The 18,348-nt window shown below is 36.6% G+C and overlaps 2 protein-coding genes across 18 annotated transcripts; one reads left to right on the plus strand and one right to left on the minus strand.

Moving 5' to 3' along the window:
• Window positions 1-1,899: 1,899 nt before the first annotated feature.
• On the minus strand, window positions 1,900-7,191 carry LOC110872312 (chaperone protein dnaJ 10). The gene is made up of 10 exons (XM_022121094.2): window positions 6,771-7,191; window positions 5,761-5,820; window positions 5,562-5,644; window positions 5,264-5,423; window positions 4,605-4,734; window positions 4,345-4,503; window positions 3,220-3,398; window positions 3,047-3,127; window positions 2,764-2,901; window positions 1,900-2,241 (listed from the first exon to the last, which is right to left on the minus strand). Exons 1-10 carry the CDS (start codon window positions 6,855-6,857, stop codon window positions 2,149-2,151), a joined length of 1,170 nt encoding a protein of 389 aa, XP_021976786.1. The 5' UTR covers window positions 6,858-7,191; the 3' UTR covers window positions 1,900-2,148.
• A 3,250-nt stretch (window positions 7,192-10,441) lies between these two features.
• On the plus strand, window positions 10,442-16,993 carry LOC110872310. Of its 17 annotated transcripts, XM_022121083.2 has the most exons (11): window positions 10,442-10,612; window positions 11,072-11,134; window positions 11,230-11,349; window positions 11,485-11,557; window positions 12,612-12,685; window positions 12,781-12,843; window positions 12,981-13,022; window positions 13,434-13,536; window positions 13,733-13,951; window positions 14,033-14,434; window positions 16,437-16,993. In XM_022121083.2, the coding sequence occupies exons 5-11, from the start codon at window positions 12,626-12,628 to the stop codon at window positions 16,838-16,840; spliced, it is 1,293 nt and encodes a 430-aa protein (XP_021976775.1). In that variant the 5' UTR covers window positions 10,442-10,612; window positions 11,072-11,134; window positions 11,230-11,349; window positions 11,485-11,557; window positions 12,612-12,625; the 3' UTR covers window positions 16,841-16,993. The 17 variants fall into 17 exon arrangements, with proteins under 17 accessions (XP_021976775.1, XP_021976778.1, XP_035832386.1 ...); XM_022121086.2 differs by having other exon boundaries at window positions 11,072-11,349; window positions 12,777-12,843; window positions 12,976-13,245; XM_035976493.1 differs by having other exon boundaries at window positions 11,072-11,349; window positions 12,777-12,843; window positions 12,981-13,245.
• The last annotated feature ends 1,355 nt before the right edge of the window (window positions 16,994-18,348 follow it).

Raw genomic sequence — 18,348 nt, forward strand, 5'->3', positions numbered from 1 at the left:
ATAAGCAAATACACAACCTTATAAACCATTTAGGCCGGAGGGTATGGAGGGCGTCGTCGTGCCACCTCACCGTCGATACCCCCCCTGGCGCCACCACCCATACCCTGCAAGTTAAACCGGGGCGCCATGCTTCCTTCGCCACCATGTTAACAAACGATTTTGGATTTGATCGAGCGGAGATGGTCAGTATAAAGGGGGCGCTATAATTAATGGGGGCTTTATCCCACACCGTGCAGATTAAGGGGAGAGGCCTTAAAGCCCCTGTGTGACGTGGCGTTGATGTGACGCTGAGGTGGCGTGATAAAGCCCCTAGGGGCTTTATCCCACACCCTCCGGCCTTAGTGTTGAAGAATAAGAGTACGTTATGTATTATCAACTTTTACTCGTTTTACCTCTTAAATATTTGGATAATCATAATTGACGACAAGCACCTATCGAGTCTCCAAGAACCAATTTCTCTTATCATTGATTATTTAACTTTTATGTATCGTAAGCAGAAAATTCATCGTCTAATTTAACTAGGTCTGACAACAATTCTATATCAAGTACGATAAACCAAACTAACTGGGTTTGATGGGTTGTTTAATCTCATTAATTTGTACAAAATATTTGAACTAATAAAAATCTTCAAAAATATAATAATGATAAGCATGAACCAATCCATTTATCTAAAAGACTAACCATCCAGCGGAATGAGCATTTGGTACCGGGTATATTCGATATCGGTACCCACTTTTTCCGTTTTTCGATACCGGTATTTACGAATAAAACGTAAATACCGGTACCGGTACCAATTTTCCCCGTTATTCGGTACCAGTTCGATACCGAACAGGTACCATGCTCCCCTAATCCAACTTGCTTATTGGCATCATTTACTTATAAACGCCCACAACACAATTTCATAATGCAATCCCCAAAACCCCCGAGTGTAGTTACTTGGATGATAATCGACTTAATCAACATTCTCATATTAAATCTTACTAATAAGTAATATCATAAATTATCAATGGGGTGGTGGTCCATTAAGAAAGACAAAACCTATAAACACTTGGGTCTGTTTGGTACGGCGTAATGGAATGGACGGGAGGAATGAAATGATGAGGTAATGGAATGGATCATTACAATTTCATGTCTTGTTTGGTTACCAAGTTAGAATGAAAAAAAAAATCATTACTTTGTTTTATTGGGTAGGCAAAAAAAAAAAAGAAGGAATAAAATCGGTGGTGAGGGCAGTGGTAACAGCGGTTGGAGGTTGCGGCGGCGATGATGGTGGGTGGTGGCGGAGGTGGTGGCTGGTGGCAGCGGGGGTGGGTGACGGCAGCCGGTGGTGGTGGGTGACGACAGCGATGGGTGGCAGTGAGGGCGGTGGGCGGTCGAGGTGTGTGGCAATGGCGGGTGACCGGAGGGGGGGCAGAGATGGGTGGCGGTGGCGTCGACAGTGAGTGATGGTGTGTGGCGGCCACAGTGGTGGGTGGTGGCAATGATGGTGGGTTGTAGTTTTGTTAACGAAGGGTGAAGGATGGAATGGAAAAAATCAGGGGCCGGATGAAATGATTTTGAGAGAATGAAATGCCTTATGTACATTCCCTCGACCAACCAAACACCCTTTTCTTCATTCCTCCGCAATGGTCCATTTCATTCCACCCTTGATTCTTGCATACCAAACGCTACCTTTGGGTTTAAAAGAGGGAGGTATTGGATTCAAGTCTTATAGACCCCAGGGATTAAAAGAAATTTGCCTTTAGAAAAAGAAAAGTAATATCATAGATTTGCATGCATTCCATGTTAAGCAAACGACAACATTTTATGAATAAAAATAATCTCATAAGGCTTATGTGTAGGGATGTAAAACAAACATCCTTCCACATTTTCTTTGCTTTCATCCCTTTACTAAAAGTCTAAAACAAAACTTCAAACCAACATCAATAATACATAATAAAACATGCTTAGTCCTCACCAAACAAGGGATCAAAGTATTCACTAACATCAATAAGCACATGATCCTACTCCAATAATACATTATGTGCTTATAATCCCAAATTATAAACCATTCTAAAGATATTTGTTCACTCAAATACAAACAAATTCAACATCATTACCACAATGATACATACAAACATACCATTTCACTTCAACCCTGCAACTTCACTAGTTTCTTTGGGCCCCAGGAGGTGCCGTTGGCATCGGAAAATGAATGTTTCCTACACCGGCTAATTCTGGCGGCGCTTCCACATATGGGCTCTAGTAAAACAAATATAGATTTCGTTATTTCATATAAATGGTAATAAATTTATTTAAAAGTAAAATGCCATTTTTGTCCCTGAGGTTTGGCTAGTTTTGCGACTTTCGTCTGAAGGTTTGTATTTCCGCATTTGGATCCCAAAGGTTTGAAATCTTGTCATTTTCATCCATCTCGTTAACTCCATCCATTTTTCTCCGTTAAGTCAGGGATATCTCCGTCTTTTTGTTCACTTAGGGCAATTTGGTCTTTTTTATGGGTATTCGGTCTTTTTACATAAAGTGAAAATAACATTATTGCCCTTTAAGTTAGCAAAAAACAAAATAATGGAAATACCTCTGACTTAACGGAAAAAAATGGATGGAGTTAACGAGCTGGATGAAAATGGCAAGATTTCAAACCTTTTGGACCCAGATGCCGAAAAAAACAAACCTTTAGACGAAAATCACAAAACTGGCCAAACCTTAGGTACCAAATTGGCATTTTACTCTTTATTTAAAAATAAATAAAAGTGAATGATATACCTGTGGAGCCATGGTGGTTTGAGAACTTTGACCTGGTTCTGCAGTTCTTGAAGCGTGATCGGTATCAACACCATTCAGATTAGGCATATCAGCGTTTAATATTGGGTCGCCTTCATTTCCATTGGCTGCTTTTGCCTTCTGAAATTTATAATTGTTGATGCATCAGCAAAAAAATCATCATTACTAATATCAATTGTTGATGGGTTGACCCGACCCGACCCGGTTTCTACCCGTCACCCATTTTTTCATACAGACAGTTGCCAAACGGTACACATAATAACACCTGAAAGATCCGACCAAGAGTCCTCAACCCTTTGGCTCTTGCACGTAGTTCCTCCTTTTTCACAGTATTATCTTGAAGAACCTGAAAAACAACAAACATAAATATAGATATAAATACTATTGATGTAATTTATAAACATAAAAAGGAGGGAAATGGGTTTTTAAGTATACAACCGCTTGACAAACACGGATAAGTGTGGATTCAATATCTGCTACATTCAGCTTCCAAAGAGAATCAATCATTACTTTCTTGTGTGACTGCATGTATTCTTCAAGTTCCTCTTCTGTGTACTTCCCCTCTGCACTTAACTGTTTTTTCATGTCCTCTTGAAGCTGAATTAAAGCAAGTGCACCTGAAAACACAAAAAAAAAATGACATTTTGTAGCTAAAATGACAAAAATAATAAATAAAACAATAGTGAGTGTGTGTATAAAGAGAGTGAGAGAGAGAGAGGGTGTTCATTTTAGAACCAATAATATGTTGAGGTCCGATAACTGCATAATGCATTTGTATCTACTGCTTCAAATGTGACACACTGAATGGTTAGGCCTGTAAACGAACCGAACGTTCATGAATTGTTCGTGAATTTGGTCGGCGGAAGTTCGTTTATTTAATAAACGAACGAACATGAACACAATTTTTTTAATCAAATGAACAAACATGTTATGTTTGTTTATGTTTGTTCGTTTATGTTTGTTAGTTTAATTTAAATACATAAGTAGTTATATTTATTAAACATAAAAGGAACTTTCTAACTGCTTATATAAATATAACTAATTGGTAATTGGGCTTTCTGGTAATAAAAATGGGGTTTCCAATGGAATTTATTGTAGTTAATCACTAATTTATATAAAATGTTACTTTATGTTTGTTTATGTTTAGTCAGTTATGTTCATGTGTGTTCAATTATGTTTGTTCAATCATGTCCATTTGTGTTGTTTATTGTTTGGTATATTAAGTTTGTTTGTTTATGTTCGTTTACGTTTGTGAATTGCTCATTTAGGTTTTAAATGTACGAACACAAACATGCCCATTTTCTTAATAAACGAACATGAACAAAAAAATGTGTTTGATTATATCTTCGTGTTCGGTTAAAATTAAATGAACGAACGCGAACATGCCTCTGTTCGTTTTCGTCCAGTTCATTACAGGCCTATGAACGGTTAATCGCCTCTATTTCTCTCTCCCTCTATTTTGATTATCTTTTATGCACTATATTCAAGTATATTATGCGGTTCTCGCAATTCTCAACATTCTAAACCTAACACGCCCCCTATATAGATACATATAAAATATACCTGTTGCTGCTGTAACTTGTGATTTAATGAAATGCCCTTTGTTCCTAAACCATTCGGCAATAAACGGTAGACCTAAATAAATAGCCTTTTTACCGAGCTCCTTAGCTGCCTGGCGTGCATAAATATAACCGATTGTGTTCAACATGTCCACACCATAAGCTGCGCATGTAGCATAACATAATATTAGGAATCTGATTCACTTGTGATTTAAAGAATTATTTTTTTCTTATTTAAGTGAAAATAATAAAGGAATACATCACCTGCATTGGAGAGCCTTGATACTTCAGCTTCAGCATGATGAATAAAATCATCCTTGTTTCCTTGCACGTACTCGTGGAGACGATTTTTAAGTAATTCGATTAACTTTTCTTCCCGTTCCTTCTGCACAACCTGTTATGAACACACTCAGCTGGTTCATTTTACATATGAAATAAAAAAGAAAGTAATATGCCATTTTTGTCCCTAAGGTTTGGCTACTTATGCGACTTCCTTCCAAAGGTTTGTTTTTCCGCATCTAGATCCAAAAGGTTAAAATCTTGCCATTTTCATCTAACTTGTCAAGTCTGGGGTATTTTCATCTTTTTTTGTTAACTTAAAACGCAATTAGGTCTTTTTCAGGGGTATTTGGTCTTTTTACATAAAATGAAAAGGACCAAATTTCCCTTTAAGTTAACAAATAAGACAAAAATACCCTGACTTAACGAAGGAAAACGGACGGAGTTAACGAGCCAGATGAAAATAGCAAGGTTTAAAACCTTTTGGGATCCAGATTTTAGAAAACAAACCTTTGGACAAAAGTCGCAAAACTGGCCAACCCTCAGGGACGAAAATGGCATTTTACTCTAAATAAAAATAATAAAATTTAAAAAAAATACTAGTTGTGTATTGCCATATAATAAAAGGTATATTACACACATACCCTCATCTTTTCTTGTAACTTTTTGGGATCAAACTGCTCTCCTTCAGTGAAAATATCCAAAGAAGCCATTGATGCCATTGCAAGCTGGCCAATGTAGTCTTCAAATAGCTCACTCCCGAAAAGCATTGCAAAGATGGCAGCAGGGTCAATGATTGCATCACTATAATTAACACAGAGAAGATAAAATTTCAAAGTTTGCAGAAATCAACTAAACTAAATAAATATTAATAATTAAAAACATATATGAGCTTTATACAATATAACTCCAATTAATATTAAAAATAAATAAAAAACTGACGTCGAGATTCCTGATTTCCCGTAAGCATCGTAAGCTTGTCTTTGATCTGGATTACTCAATACTTGGTAAGCTTCTCCTAAAACCTGTGATAGAACATATCTTTAAGTAAAACATTATACTGAAGAAAATAGGTGTAAAAAATGCAAAAAAGGTTGAAAAAAACACATGCACATTTTTAGGTTTTGAATAGAAGTGGTACCTGAAAATTTTGGGCTGCAAGAGGATCATTTGGATTTTTATCTGGATGGACCTGTCGTGCCTGCAATCCTCCAAGCGTAACAAGTTGAGAATAATATGATCGGATTAAACCGGCATAATAACTAGGTAACAACTAACAAAATTCATGTGTCAAATGATCTCTTGCATACAAAATGTGCTACATTTTATCAATTCGGACATGATTCCACATCTTTCATTATGGAAAATGAGAAAGATAGCACTTTATTAACAGTTCAACATAGTTCTGTAGACAATCAGATGATGTGTTATTCATCAAACTGATATCAAAACAGGGCCTTGCCTTATACAAGGGCCTTCATGGGAAAGAGTGAAAGACATAAGAACTTGCTAACATGTGATATAACTCATGTCAAATGTTCGTTTGCATACAAAACGTGCAATTCTGACAGGATACCTAACTAAAATCGTAGATTACTTACTACGGGAAAAGTGATAATTTACACTTAATCAACATAATTCTGTAGACAATCAGATGAACCGTGTTTAATCGATATCAAAATTGAACCTATTATTACATTTAGGTTCAATCATTAAGAATATTATATCAAGGCCTTCACCAAGAAGCCGAAGCACACCGCAGATAACAACTTGCCAACAAATAATAAAACTCATGACTTCATATCTTCATGTCAAATGTTCTCTTGCAAACAATATACAAATCAGTAAATCACTACACCTTCTTCAGTTCAATTCCCCTAGTTTGATATCTCTTGTTCAATTAGGGCAAACTGCAAAGGTACTCAACAGACATATAGCCTATAATCCTATATATACACTCTTCTAATGCCGTAAATTCAGTAACCTACATGTGTAAATGTCAGAATCCCCAAAAGGCATGTCATTTAATTCCAACAATCATACAACTTTACCAAAATCAACAAACAAATCAGCATTTAACATTCTACAAAGAACAAACTGATCAAAAATCACACAAACAATGTAGCAATTAACGATGTATATAACTATAACCTTGATATAATAAGCTTTCTTAATCTCAGCTTCTGAAGCCGTGGGTTTAACCCCGAGAACATCGTAGTATTCCGTCTCCTTCACCATCGATCATAAACAATCGATCTAGGGTTCTTAAATCGCTAAAATCGCACTTGATTTCGATCCAGTTGAGTTGAAGAAGACAACGACTGGTGAAGAAAGTGAGAAATAGCAACTGGATGGACTGGAATTAGGGTTTGAAATCGATCGTAAATACGGAAAATTGAATTGAAATTGGGATTTGAAAGCATACGATTGAGGTGGAGATAGACAGACTGTATAAAGTCGTTGGGGTTGACCCACGGCGGTGCGGTCCCACGAGCTGGTTATTGTTCAGCTGGTGACGCCCATGGTTAACCCTAGAAACCCTACGATTTGGGGCTGGGTTGGGTTAGATGTAGGAGTGTGAGGGACATGAGCTGAGCCCGAGCTCGTTTTGGTGCGAGTTCGGGCTAAGTCGGGATAGTTTAAAGTATTATATTAGTGAAAGCATGGGGACGTATATTTCAAGTTAATATAAGGGTAGTTTTGTTTTTTTTTACTAGGATTTAAACAGAAAAATGAAATATGTTAGTAGAAGGGACGCATCTTACACACAGAAACATAAAAGCTGTTAGACTATGTGTAGTGGGGCGTTTTTTTTTTTTAATTTAAAAAAAAAAGCCCAAAAACGCCTCCCCCATTACATAGGGCGTTATTTAGAAATTTTTTTGAAAAAATTGTTAACCAGCGTTTTATTTAAAACGCTCAACAACACAATTGCATGAGTATGACATGTTTGACTGGCCAATGGGAGTGGTCCAAGTGTAAGTTTTTTTTTTTTTTTAATCCTTTTTAATGATTGGAAGGGACATTATTTGGGTATAATTCCCACTACGTCACTTTTGCAATAACGCCCCATGCTGACTGGACTGCCACGTGTCGAATAATGCCCCATGATGGGGACATTATTTTGTTTAACCACTACACATGGTCTTAGTGGAAGGGATACGTCCTGAAAAGTAAAGACTCAAAATGCGAGAATTTAGAAAGAGAGACAAATTGTGCTCGTGCCACTAAAGCACTGGGACGAAAATTTTTATGTTCATGCTAAGAAAAGTGTATTTGACTCTCATCGACACACTATTCATTTGCTAATTGCAAGAATGGGAACAAAAGTAAAAGTAGATATGAAGACGAGGGAAAGGGAGTTTGTTATTAATAACAAGAATGATTATAACACTATTTTGTCATGAAGTGTTGGTAGAATAAATCATCGAACCGATACAAATTGGACATACATTTATTTACTCATACAAAACCTTAAAAAATGATTGCGTAGAGAAGAATGAAAGCTTAAATGACCATTTAGTTTTTAATTCATACAAAACCTTAAAAAATGATTGTGTAGAGAAGAATGAAAGCTTGCATGACCATTCAGTGAAAACATTTCACTGAATGATAGTTAGTTTGTTTCGGTCAGGTCAAATCCCCATGTATTGTTGTTGCAAATATATATGAACTTTTTAAAATTATGTTGTTTGCAATATGATACCTTTGGCCCGAATCTGTTGGTCGAATTGGATTCCAAATAAGGTTTGTTGTTTTGTGTGTCATTCAGTGCAGGAAAGGATACCTGTTACTTAGAACCTGATTACTAGAGGAGTCAACAATCATGGTTGTAAAAATCCCGACTAGCATCCGATTAATCACTAGTCGAAGGTTTACCGCGTAATTTTCCTCTGCTCAGCCAATTAATCGCTAAACGGTCAACGTTGGCCCTAGGCAGTCCTAATCGACCAAAAATCAACGGTTTCGAACGAATTATGGCCAAGTACCGGTCAACCTTGTAAATTTCGGTGATTAATCTTGTCTACTAAAAAAATGAGCCGATAAGGGGTTAAAACTTGTGTTGCTAAAAAATCACACATAAAAATCCCAATTCGATTAATTCCAATAATCCCTATTAATCACAATTAATCGCTAGTCTCTACCCCACTGGCCGACTAATGCCTAGCGATTCTTACAACACTGTCAACAGTAATTCACATGTCTTTTAATTCCATGACACATTCCTGTCGTGCTTGTTTGCTAAAAAGTTTAGATACATTTGACCAATCGATTAAGAGCATTCACGTTCGACCTCCATATTTATGTGAGTGAGTTCTCTATATTGTATATAGTGGTTATGAGTGAAGAATAGAGAAAATGTTACTGTTTATCAGTAAATTTGGTCAAACATTGTTCAGCCTTTATAATTTTTAAATATTTTGAAAGTCGTTGTGAGTAGAGAACAGAGAAAAGATAATGAAAAAAGTATTCAAAAAATACTATTTAATTGAAAAATATAGAGAAAATATTATTATTTTTAATGTAATTATAAAGATAGAGATGGAGATGGAGATGGAGATGGAGAATCAATTGTGAATGCTCTAAGGTGGTTGATAAGGATATCTACATACATGGGTGATACCTATCGCATACCATCATTTACTCGACTGTTTATATTTTATGGAAAGCTAGGAATGCCTGTAGGCTTAATAAGGTGTAGCCTTCACATTGGAATATCATGGATGAAATTATCTCGCAACTTTTTTGATGGGTCAAGCACATATCCTTATTCAAAGATTTGGATTAGTTAAAGTGGTTGGCCTCTCTAGTTGCATGCTTTGAAGAGGCATAACTGGCTCTATGGAACTTCCTACGTATATACACAAGGGTCTTCGCTCTCTAAGAAGAAAGTTTGGCGTGGAACTTGTCGACCACTGGCTTCCAACTCCTAACTCTTTTCATGTTACCTCAAACCTGAAGACCTAGATATGTGAAAGGAAGCCTCCCGGCTTTACACTTAAATATGGGTGCCATATTTTCAACTTCATGCTTCTCCACCCCAACACCTTTCACCCTACTTTTACCCGAATTGACTCGTGATTTGGAAATGAGAGAAAAAAATATAAAAATTCTACAAAGATTTAGGAAATTGTTTTTTATCTTATTCCTCTATAAACGTAGCGTCATCAGTAAAGAAAAATTGGGATAACAATGGCCCATCTTTAGGAAGCTTAATAGAGACCAAGAGCCACCGCTACCTCAATCATTTAACTAAGAATATACATACTCAAAAGAAACAAAAAATGGTGAAACAGGGTCGCTTTGTCTCAACCCTCTTTCCCGATCAAAGTCCATGGTCGGGGGCACCATTTACCAACAACGAGGCCCTGACAAAAACAAAAAATTCCAAGAATCCAGTTTATTTTTCATCTTGAGAGAAATTCCATACGTGTCATAATCAACAGCAAACATTTCCAATTAACGGAATCATAACCTTTCTCGAAGTCAAATTTTTCTTTTTTCTCTTACCCCAAGTTAACACCTCACTAAAAATAAGTAACAATTCTCTCGTCAATAAACTATGTTTGAGAGTGGAAACCAAATCACCAATCACTTGTTATGAAAATGAAAATATGTTTTGTTCTAGAATAAAATCATAAAATCGCTAATTAAATGGATAAGGTTAACTTACATAGGACAAAAATGTTGATAAAATATCTTTATCTTTAATAAAAGAACAAAGGTTGGGACACTTGTCCCCTCCACCTGGTTTCTCTCTCCTACTAGAATGTGAACACGTGTATACAATATATGTAAGTTCCTTCCTTTGTACTCTTCTCACATCCATCAATTAAGAAGACACTAAAACAAGCCATCTTCCTCAGCACTCTTCATTCTCGTCTAACCCTAGATTATCATCCTCTGAGTTTCTATCACTGAAGATCATCGGCGACGGACTTCAATCCAAGCTTTCTGTCATCAATCAACGTATACCAAGACTCTAATCGACGGTAATTTCAATTTTTAGGCTGGATTGTTTTTTTTTGGTTCGATTGGTGTGATTTCCGTAAGGGTTCAATGTTTTTTTTTGTTCTTTCAATCGACTGTAATAGCATTAACTTTAGTTGATGATCGATTAATGTATTCGATTTAGTATTCTCTGATTTACCTTTGTTTTGGTACTGATTTTAGATATATATTCGGCTTCACCCAATTTTGGTTAATGGTTGAATGTTGTTTAGGGTTTATAAATCCACGATCAAATTATGAACATGATTTTTTTCTATTCTGATTTTGGTTAATGATTCAATTTTATTTAGGGTTTATAATCCTAGGTGATAGTGTAGGGTTTCTTTTATGTTTCCTTTTTGTTTGTAATGTGTAGGGTTTCTTGGTTCAACCTCTTTTATATACGACTTAGGAATTTTGTTTGTTTCATTACTATTTGATGTGTTATACTTTTTTCATAGGTTTATCATCTTTTGTTAAGTGCTTTTGCATTGAGAACCTGTTTCCCTTCTTCTTTACCTAAGGTTACCAGTGCTTTACCTGGATTATTTTTGACAATACCTTAGTTAAGCAACTCTTTTAATTTCATGTCATATCGTTTGTTTTTTGGATTTGTGAGGTAAATAAATCAACGAAGATGTGGGTGATGTCGCCGCCGCCACTGCTATACACTAGGTTGTTGATGGGGTGATATTGAATGTGTAAAATTGCTTTTGAGCGACAATGCCAACGTGAAAAGGTAATATTGATGTTAGTTGATCTCTAATTGACAAAGGTGGCAATTTTGACCAATTACTTTGAATGGACTACATGGAAACAGATGGTTTTATCAATAAACAAATTATTTATCAATTTATTTGCTTTGATTTTTTAGGAAAAGCATATGGAGTCTACTCTCATGAGTCGTGACCAAATCCTCAACAAAAGCTGAGGAGCTTATAGAACTGGTACTGTTATTTGATTCATTTTTAGTGAGATTTTATTGCTTTGATTTGGGTTTTGAGAACTGTGTTTTCTTAGATAACTGACATATGCAGTCAATTTGATGTAGTGAACTTAAATTGTATATTAAATATATGTTAATAAATATTACCGTTACTTACTTTTTAATATATTTATTCCAAAAAAAACTATTATGGGAAACTTATTGGAGAAATAAGATAAGAACGCCTCTACTGTATTATAGATGTTGACTAGAGAACTTAAATAAGAGCATTATATGTACACGTTTGCTTATCCACAGGACCACAACTTTTAATTGTTGACTATTATTTAATTGAACTTCATGAAACTCCATTTGAGGGCCTAGATTAGCCTAGGAGTTGAAGGTATACTCTAATTTCTTCAAGGTGTGTAAATTGTCTAAGAAAGATTTCCTTAAGCGAATATCATAAAAGAAGTTAAACCTAAACTAATTAAATCCACAATAAACAATTTAGCAAGCAAAATAAGAATGCCATGTTTTCAGCACTTCTATTAAACTATGTTCATATACAAATTATCTGTAACTACTTGCCATGAATTTTGCGCAAATTGAATCTGAAATTGTGCTTCTAATTTTATAGTGTAGGTTTACTCTTGTATGACAACACTACATTCATTTTACCTGACTTTAGTCTTTGTGTGCTCCATTTGTATGGTTAGGCTTCCACCATGTGGATTAACAGAACTGGGATCAAATCGGAGTTGAATCGTTTTGTTTGTTTTTTTATTACATTGTTTTCAAGTCCACTGAGAAAACACTGTGTAGTTTAAAAAATAACTAAAAAGACAAGGCCCCTCATATATTATAACAACTTTAGGTAGATTTATACTATAGAGATATGTACATGAGATTAGAAGGTTTTATTTACCAGTAAGCATCTCCTTTATTTTCCACATTTTAGGATCAAAAGCATATTAATCTTTTTTTTTTTTTTATGAAAACGACCCAAATTTTTATTATCCGCTTTGGGCCTCCAAAAAACTTGAGCCGGCCCTGGTCATGTTCATGTCAACCAGTGAGTATTCGTGTCATGTTCACAAGACCTTGGTACTTGGTATGGAACAAGGCTGATATGGATGAAAGCAAAAGGGTATTTTATATTTGTTCTTTTTCTATGCTTTGAACACGGTCTTAGTTGTTAAGAAAACTGAAATGATGAAAACATGGTTGCTTTGCTTTAGGTAGGTTGTATCGACCGCGAAGGGAGAAGCACCTGCCGATGAATATGGCATAAAATTCTTTGAAACTGTAAGTTAACCAAGTGGCATATACTTTTTCTTTAGTTACTTCCTTGAGACGACTTATTTCTCAAACAATTTTTGTTGTTGGCGGAGTGCAAAAACAAACGTAAACATAGAGCAAGTTTTCCTTTTTTGATAGCAAAGGATATCAAGCAAAGGCTTTCAGAGATCGACACAAAGGCTGAGGTATGATATCAAAGTTGCATCACATATACCAAAGAAGATGATTTGGAACTTAAAAAAGGTTATGACCGATTGAGAGGCAAAGTTTCGTATGGTTGAAAAGGTTATATAGAAAGAAGCGAAAGAGCACAAGACCATATCTTATTGACCTAATGTACTAGAACCAAATACAAATTTCCAGTCTCATACTAATTGACTCGCCTTCGTTGGATAGCAAGCGTGGGAGGTTTGTTACTAAGTTAATTGAAATGAATGCCTTTAAATTTATGTGGAATTTGCTTAATTTTGGTTTTGTACTAACTGCATAGTACCGATATATCACCGATATTAAGTGCATGGTACCGAAGTAAAGAGTGTCTAATTTCTCAATATTTTCCACATCGTCAAAATGTCTAATTTCTTGCCCATTTGCAGATTGTCAGAATCAAGGGCATCATCCGGCCACCAAACAAGGAAAAGTTTAACGATGTCTACATCGTTTATGAATTAATGGATACCGACTTACATCAAATCATTCGTTTGTCTCAAAACATTACTATTTTAAATTACTTGGTTTCATGCTTTTTTTAATTTTTTAAAAATCATACATCATATTTATTAATATTTTTTAAATGTAACTTTTTTAAACCCGTGTATCACACGGGATATAAGCTAGTTTACTTATATTGTTTTACATGAAAATGAATCTGTATTTTTGTTTTGTATAAAAAAAGACCCTTCCTCTGCAAGAAACTTCACACTGGTGACTACTGACTGGTTTTCAAAATTGCTCACATCACCGGAAATCATGGCTTCCTTCCTGCTTCGCCTCACAACCTCCATCGTCCCATTTCGTCCGGCGGTAGCCAAAGCTGTGTCCGTCGTCCCATTCCGTCATAGCAGGCTCATAGTCAGGTCGTTTTCTTCTCCGTCGAAGAACCCACTGCCAAAATGTAATACTTCTCTTCACATCCACAATATAATGTCGATCTTTCTCTGTTAAATAAACTAAATGTTTCCCTTTTCGTTTTCAGTTACATTCGATTTACAATTCCTAAGGTCTCAAATAAAACCCGGAGTTCCGTCAATACTATTCACCATGGTTAACGACGAAGAGATGACGGTAACCATGCCTGGAATGAAGAAAACGGAGAATGAAGAAGGCGTATGGTTATCGTTTGATGTCCCTAAGCTAGGAAAGCGGGAGTTGACCATGGATTTTGAAGGTTTCAATTTTCTGATACAACTCAAAACACCTGAGAAAATGTACCTTGCAACCATCAAGTTACCGGAGAATTATAACCCCTATTGTGACTTGAAAGGAAGGTTTGAAGATGGTATTTGCTACATATGCCTTCCCACTCAGAAAAACCCTGATCCCATCTTGGCTAAGGCTAATATCAACAGAGACTTCACTCGCCCTACGCCTTACTGCGGTAGGTATCTAATGGTTCAAGTAAATTATGGGAGGAGATCCGACCGTGAGGTATGGTGGGGCGGGGATTTGGGGCATGGGTTGACACGTGGAGTTCGAGCCCTCCGCTGGTGAGTGACGTGTCCGTGGGGTATGGCGAGGCGTGACTAGCCCACGTGGGTTGGCCATGTCACCCCCAAATTAAAAAAAAAAAAAACCTAAAATTAAAAAATACACACAAAATTTTTTAAAAAAGCCTAAAATAATTATTAAAATTTCCTAAAAATTACAAAATTCTACCAAAAAAAAAAAGGATTACAAAAAAAAAAGACTAAAGCGTCAGGTAGATTTTGAAAAGGGCGAGCTTGTCAAACGGCTTCCGCTCCTTGCCCCGGAACTCGATGTTTGCCACTGCCACCCGGTCTTCGTGACTTATATCACCGCCCGGGACGCTGTCGTAGTAGGCTTTAAAACGATCGAGCTTCGGTCGTAGCTCGCTCCACTTGTGTTGGCACGGTTTAAATTGTGTCGGTCGTTTCCCACGTTGTGCCGGTAGCTAGCGAAAGCTTCCGGCCAGTAACGGGTCTCACCGGGTTGGCGGCCCTTCATCGCATCCACGACGTTCGTGACAAGGGCTAGCTCTTCCTCATGCGTCCAAGAGGCCATCGATCAAGTGTGTGTGGGTAGCGGTTCGGGTAGGTGGAGTGACTTGGGTTGGGGTAGCGATGTGGACAGGCGGTGGGGTTGGGGGTTTTATAGCGACATGGCTGAACCGTTTGGCTTGGCCAAACGGTTATATTTTAAAATTTAAACATAGCCCGCTATGCCCTAGCCAACAAGCCAATAAGAGCCGGCCACATAGGACCGCTAGGCATGTCCAACGCTCGGGCTAAATCCCCCGCCCAAGGGGCCACGCTGAAACCCAAGCCCACCCGGGGTGGTGACTTGGGCGTTTTCACCCAACCCCCGCCCCATACCCCATAGTCTAGTCTAAACCGGAAGAAAAGATAAAGTTGTGTGAGACGTTAAAGAGAAGAAAATAATTAAGGGAGTAAATTGCATTTTATATAAGTTTGAACCAAATTGCTAACGTTGTCCTTAAACTAACAAAACTACACTGGATGTCCTTTATGTTATGATTTCTCATCAGGCGGTGTCCTTTTGCCTAACCTAGTTAATTTTTTCAGTTAACTCTTAACACATCTACTCACATGAGTGCATAATGGTTTTTTTCACTTATTTTGCTGTTAATATATATTACTTTTATCTAATTTTATTATAGTTATTAAGTGAAATGGACCATTATGCCCTCACGTGAGTGGCACGTGTTGAGTTAACAGAATAAGTTAACTGGGTTAAAGCAAAAGGACACCGCCTAATGAGAAACAGTAACATAAAGAACATCTGGTGTAATTATGTTAGTTAAAGGATAACACCTACAGTTTGGCTCAAAGTTATAGTGTCACTAGTGTATCTATAGAACCCCGGTACATATATAGGTGTATGTATGTGCCTATATATGTATGTAAGGCTTCAGCGAACCGTTTGAGGAAAAGTTCTTCTACGTTTTTACGTTTAATAGATGATCGAACATGAACAAGAAAAATCGTTCGGTTAATTAAATGAACAAACACAAATAAAGGTCGCGTTCGTTCGATTGTGTTTGTAAACTTTCTGTAACATATACTTTATGTCCGTTCATGGTTGTTTGTTTTGTTTAATTAATTATCGTCATTGGAAACTTAGGTCTTTGATACATTATTTTGGGATAGTTATGTTTACACTTATTATATCTAACTTGGTTTAGGATAGCTTGTCTAGCAAATAATTAATATATAGTATAAATAGATGGGTTAGGTTATGTAATTCTTTGGATGTTTTGTTTTGTTTTGTTTTGCTATTCATTAATATATAAAAGTATCCTTGTGTGTTTTCCGGTTTTGATCCAATAATTTCCAACATAAATTATATAATCAAGTACACCGGCATTGAATGTTTGTATGTTTATGAATGGTTACTTTCAGATATGTTTAACCGATCGGATCTAGGATGGACGCTTTGCGAAATAATAGCGCACCCGAAGGTGAAGAGTAAGTCGTTCACTGTGGATAAGAAGGATACGGTTGACAGCATATACATGAAGGGGAAGTTGCCTGGTGTAGAGAAGATGGTGGTGACAAGGGAAGGCTTGTGTGTGTCGTTAAGCATGCCTGGGTTTGAGTTAGAGGACGTGGAGGCCGGGTTTGAGTACGACACACTGATTGTCGAAGGGAAAAGGGAGGGTGAGCACTACATTGCAGGGGTACGGGTACCCGAGGGGTTCTGTAAGGAGAATGATATGATCAAGAGAGAGATGCAAGATGGAGTGTTTAAGGCTACTCTTCCCCGTGTTGATGAAAACAGGCTCGTGTTTAGTGTGTATCGATAGACGATTAACATATATTGTTGCTAGCTATAGATATGTAAGAAGTGGATTGATGTTTTGAAGTTGATTGAAACAACTGAATGACTCTTGTAAGGTTTATTTGGGCCAAGTTGTATATATTTGGTCCTTTTATATTACACTGAGCGAATAGACTTACAAATGTTCAGTTAAATCAATGCGCGTAGCATATCGACAGCAGGGACAATCCTAACACGTTTGGGCTCGCATGCTGGCTCAATATGTGAGGCTCAGCCTCAAGCTTGAGCTCGTTTATTAAATGAGCATTAATAAAAGCTCAAACTCGTTTAAGCTCGATTCGATTCGAGTTTAAGTTTTAAAACGTCATGACTTTCATCTAATGAACTTTACTATACTACTTCATGGTTTTGCCAATAAATGACGTGAGGTTTACTTTGCCCAAACATTAACACTTACTTTACCTAAACCTAGTTAGTCATTTGAAACATTTTGGGTAATTTTAGCTAATATTTATAAAAAAAATCGATCAGTTTTGTAATTTTAATCTTGAAATTACCATCCAAATCGATTCAATATAATATCCTAATTTCACCAATGAGTTATGGTTATAACATAACTTTACAAAAAATATCACTTTATGTTAGACCATGTGTAGTGGTGACTCGTGAGTGAAACAAATGTCTCACCCTTGGGCATGAAGCGACACGTGGCTCCTAGTCAGCAAAGGGCTTGAAGTTAAAAATGAGTGTAGTGGTGAGTGAAACACATGCTCCTTGCAATGATTACACATTGAAATTGAATTTAAATAAAAAAACTCATCAAAAAAATTTCATTGGCCCAACAGCTATCAACCCGGCGTTTTATTTGGAACGCCCCAGCCATTTTTTTCAAGTAAAACACCCATGGGGGCGGTCAAATGGCGTGAGTGGGCTTTTTTGGGGGGAAAACACCAAAAAACCTCCCACTACGGGTTGTCTTAGGTTTGGTCAAGACCCTTTGTTAAGCTACATAATCAAAATCAATCATTCTTCATGAGTTCTAATCATCATATATGATCATTCTAAGTTAATGAATGCCTAAAGTAGTTTTAGTTTCTAGAAATTCATATGTTGGTTCACCAACCTAATTAATTAAGCTTTATAATTGAAAGGCTGAGATGAAAAACAGACGTATCATGAATACTTAATTACTCACTAATAATCTAATAATCGGTATGGCTCAATAGAACTAAGCCTGACATCTCATTTTATTTAAATTACTTTTACAACTTTACATCATAACATACAACACATTATTATATTTTTTTTTGTCTATGACAAACCATGTTAATATCTAAATTACTTTTACGACTTACACCGTAGAACTGTCTAAAGTACCTTCAATTGTACACCGCAACGAACGAGACATACTTTTTTTTATCTATGTCTAATGACGTTAATGTCACGAACGTAATGTGTATAACAAAGTAAAAAACACGTAATGTCACGTTCAGACGCCACACATTAATGTCATCATCGTACACTGTAACCGCA

The sequence above is a fragment of the Helianthus annuus genome, chromosome 8 (assembly GCF_002127325.2).
Source record: "Helianthus annuus cultivar XRQ/B chromosome 8, HanXRQr2.0-SUNRISE, whole genome shotgun sequence".
Classification (NCBI taxonomy): domain Eukaryota; kingdom Viridiplantae; phylum Streptophyta; class Magnoliopsida; order Asterales; family Asteraceae; genus Helianthus; species Helianthus annuus.

What these genes read in the sequence shown, in the direction of transcription:
- LOC110872312 (XM_022121094.2), bottom strand. Translation starts at nt 6,857, where the DNA reads ATGGTGAAGGAGACGGAATACTACGATGTTCTCGGGGTTAAACCCACG. An exon ending in TTATCCGTGTTTGTCAAGCG is followed by an intron (nt 3,128 to 3,219) that starts GTTGTATACTTA and finishes GTTGTTTTTCAG; the next exon opens with GTTCTTCAAGATAATACTGT. An exon ending in CTCTTGGTCGGATCTTTCAG is followed by an intron (nt 2,902 to 3,046) that starts GTGTTATTATGT and finishes TATAAATTTCAG; the next exon opens with AAGGCAAAAGCAGCCAATGG.
- LOC110872310 (XM_035976491.1), top strand. Translation starts at nt 12,530, where the DNA reads ATGAAAACGACCCAAATTTTTATTATCCGCTTTGGGCCTCCAAAAAAC. An exon ending in CGACTTACATCAAATCATTC is followed by an intron (nt 13,537 to 13,732) that starts GTTTGTCTCAAA and finishes GTATAAAAAAAG; the next exon opens with ACCCTTCCTCTGCAAGAAAC. An exon ending in TCGCCCTACGCCTTACTGCG is followed by an intron (nt 14,435 to 16,436) that starts GTAGGTATCTAA and finishes GGTTACTTTCAG; the next exon opens with ATATGTTTAACCGATCGGAT.